This window comes from Lucilia cuprina, chromosome 3, assembly GCF_022045245.1.
Source record: "Lucilia cuprina isolate Lc7/37 chromosome 3, ASM2204524v1, whole genome shotgun sequence".
Taxonomy (NCBI): Eukaryota; Metazoa; Arthropoda; class Insecta; order Diptera; family Calliphoridae; genus Lucilia; species Lucilia cuprina.
The window spans coordinates 31,369,759-31,371,662 of record NC_060951.1 but is presented as its reverse complement, the minus strand read 5'-3'; the positions used below and the strand labels follow the sequence as shown (position 1 = coordinate 31,371,662).

Genomic DNA, 1,904 nt, shown 5'->3' with positions numbered 1-1,904 from the left:
TTCAGTTCTAGTTCAGTTCTAGTTCAGTTCTAGTTCAGTTCTAGTTCAGTTTTAGTTCAGTTCTAGTTCAGTTCTAGTTCAGTTCTAGTTCAGTTGTAGTTCAGTTCTGGTTTAGTTGCAGTTAAGTTCTAATTTTAGTTCTAATCAAAATTTGGCTCTAACCTGCTGCTTTTCTGGGATAATAACTTTTGGGTAAGTTATCACCATCCTCATAACCATCTTCTAAGTTCCAATTTACCGGAATACTAGTACGACCATTAGAAGAAGTATAGTCACGTATAAACTCATACCTATAACAGATACATAAATAAAAGTCGATGAATTTGAAAAGACCAACTCACTCTCCTTTATACAAGTAAAATGGATGCAACTGATTAAAAACACAACAAATACCCTCATCCAAAAGAATTTCTCGAAATAAATCGGTACAGGTTTCTTCATTCGGACCATATTTGCAGTAAATAATCATGTCACTGCAACTTTGGGTGTTCTGAAATTCAAAAAGTAAATTCGAAATGTATGTTTAGTATGTTTATATTTTTCTGTCTACTTATACAATACCTTTAAGATAAAGCGCACCAAATTATCCCCTTTGAAACGAGGCTTATAGTTCTTATAACGTGAATAATTATAACGTTGGAAACATATTTTTTGCAGCATAGCATAGGCGGGCGTGTCTCTAAGGTAGAAATCATAAATTGCAATGAAATTTTTGAACAAAAATGATATTTCAAAAAGAACTACTTACGGTTCTATATCATTAACTCGACTGTCCAATGCCTGATTCATATTACAAAATGTTACGGCCGGAAAGGGGACATCCTGTATAGAAGTGGCCTTCGAACTCATACTTATAATAACCGGAGTATTTTGCCACTTTTGTAAAAAATATATAGCCATATATAAACCAGCGGTGAATACAGTTGAGAACGATATCAAATAATAACCCCTTAAAAATTTCAAAAATAATTTCTAATTCATTCTTAATCTTTTGTACCACTTACCTTTCCCATACATTGCGATGCATGTCAATGATATACTTTAAACCATTCAAAGAAGTTTCTATTAAAAATCTTTTCATATTTTCTTTAAAATATGTATGTAGAGGCAGCAGTTTTGACTTCGGTTTATGAATTTCTATTTTATTTGATTTTGATTCCATTTTATTGGGAAGTTTCTTATTAAGTGTTTTCTAATCAATTGTTTTACGTTAAATGATTTTTTAAAGGGTTTAATTGTTATTTATATGAGAAAGTTCTTAATGGTTAAGAATGTTAAATAGGGTGTGCTTATACTTTTGGAAATTTCATTATATAAAGTAATCGTTAATGACATTTTTCTATAATTGGCATTAAAAATTAATTAAAAATCGAACATTTACTTCCTTGAACATACTTAAATTAAATAGGAAACATATGCCTAATGTTAAAAACATAAGGATATCATTGTCAGTTTCTTTAGAAATGCCAGTGTGAATAAAAGAAGAACTTATCAAGATCATGACATGAACTGAATTAGTCCAAACTTAACAAGAACGTAACCATAAAAAAACGACTGAACTAGAACTGAACTACAAGTTAACTAGAACTGAACTTGAACTGAAATAAAACTGAACTAGAACCAAACTAAAACAGTACTAGAATTAAACTAAAACTGATCTAGAACTGAACTAGAACTGAACTAGAACTGAACTAGAACTGAATTAGAACTGAACTAGAACTGAACTAGAACTGAACTAGAACTGAACTACAACTGAACTTGAACTGAAATAAAACTGAACTAGAACCAAACTAAAATAGTACTAGAACTGAACTAGAACTGAACTAGAACTGAACTAGAACTGAACTAGAACTGAACTAGAACTGAACTAGAACTGAACTAGAACTGAACTAGAACTGAACTAG

At 30.7% G+C, this 1,904-nt stretch overlaps 1 protein-coding gene across 1 annotated transcript in view; it reads right to left on the bottom strand.

Annotated features, from left to right (window-relative positions):
• The window catches only part of LOC124418986 (pickpocket protein 28), a 76,059-nt gene extending 74,729 nt beyond the window's left edge, over positions 1 to 1,330 (bottom strand). The window contains exons 1-4 of the mRNA XM_046947037.1: positions 1,005 to 1,330; positions 749 to 949; positions 562 to 679; positions 354 to 490 (exon numbers count right to left, since the gene is read on the bottom strand). Of these exons, the coding sequence (XP_046802993.1) occupies positions 354 to 490; positions 562 to 679; positions 749 to 949; positions 1,005 to 1,162 (614 nt within the window). The 5' untranslated portion in view covers positions 1,163 to 1,330. The remainder of the gene's footprint in view (positions 1 to 353; positions 491 to 561; positions 680 to 748; positions 950 to 1,004) is intronic.
• Positions 1,331 to 1,904: the final 574 nt, after the last annotated feature.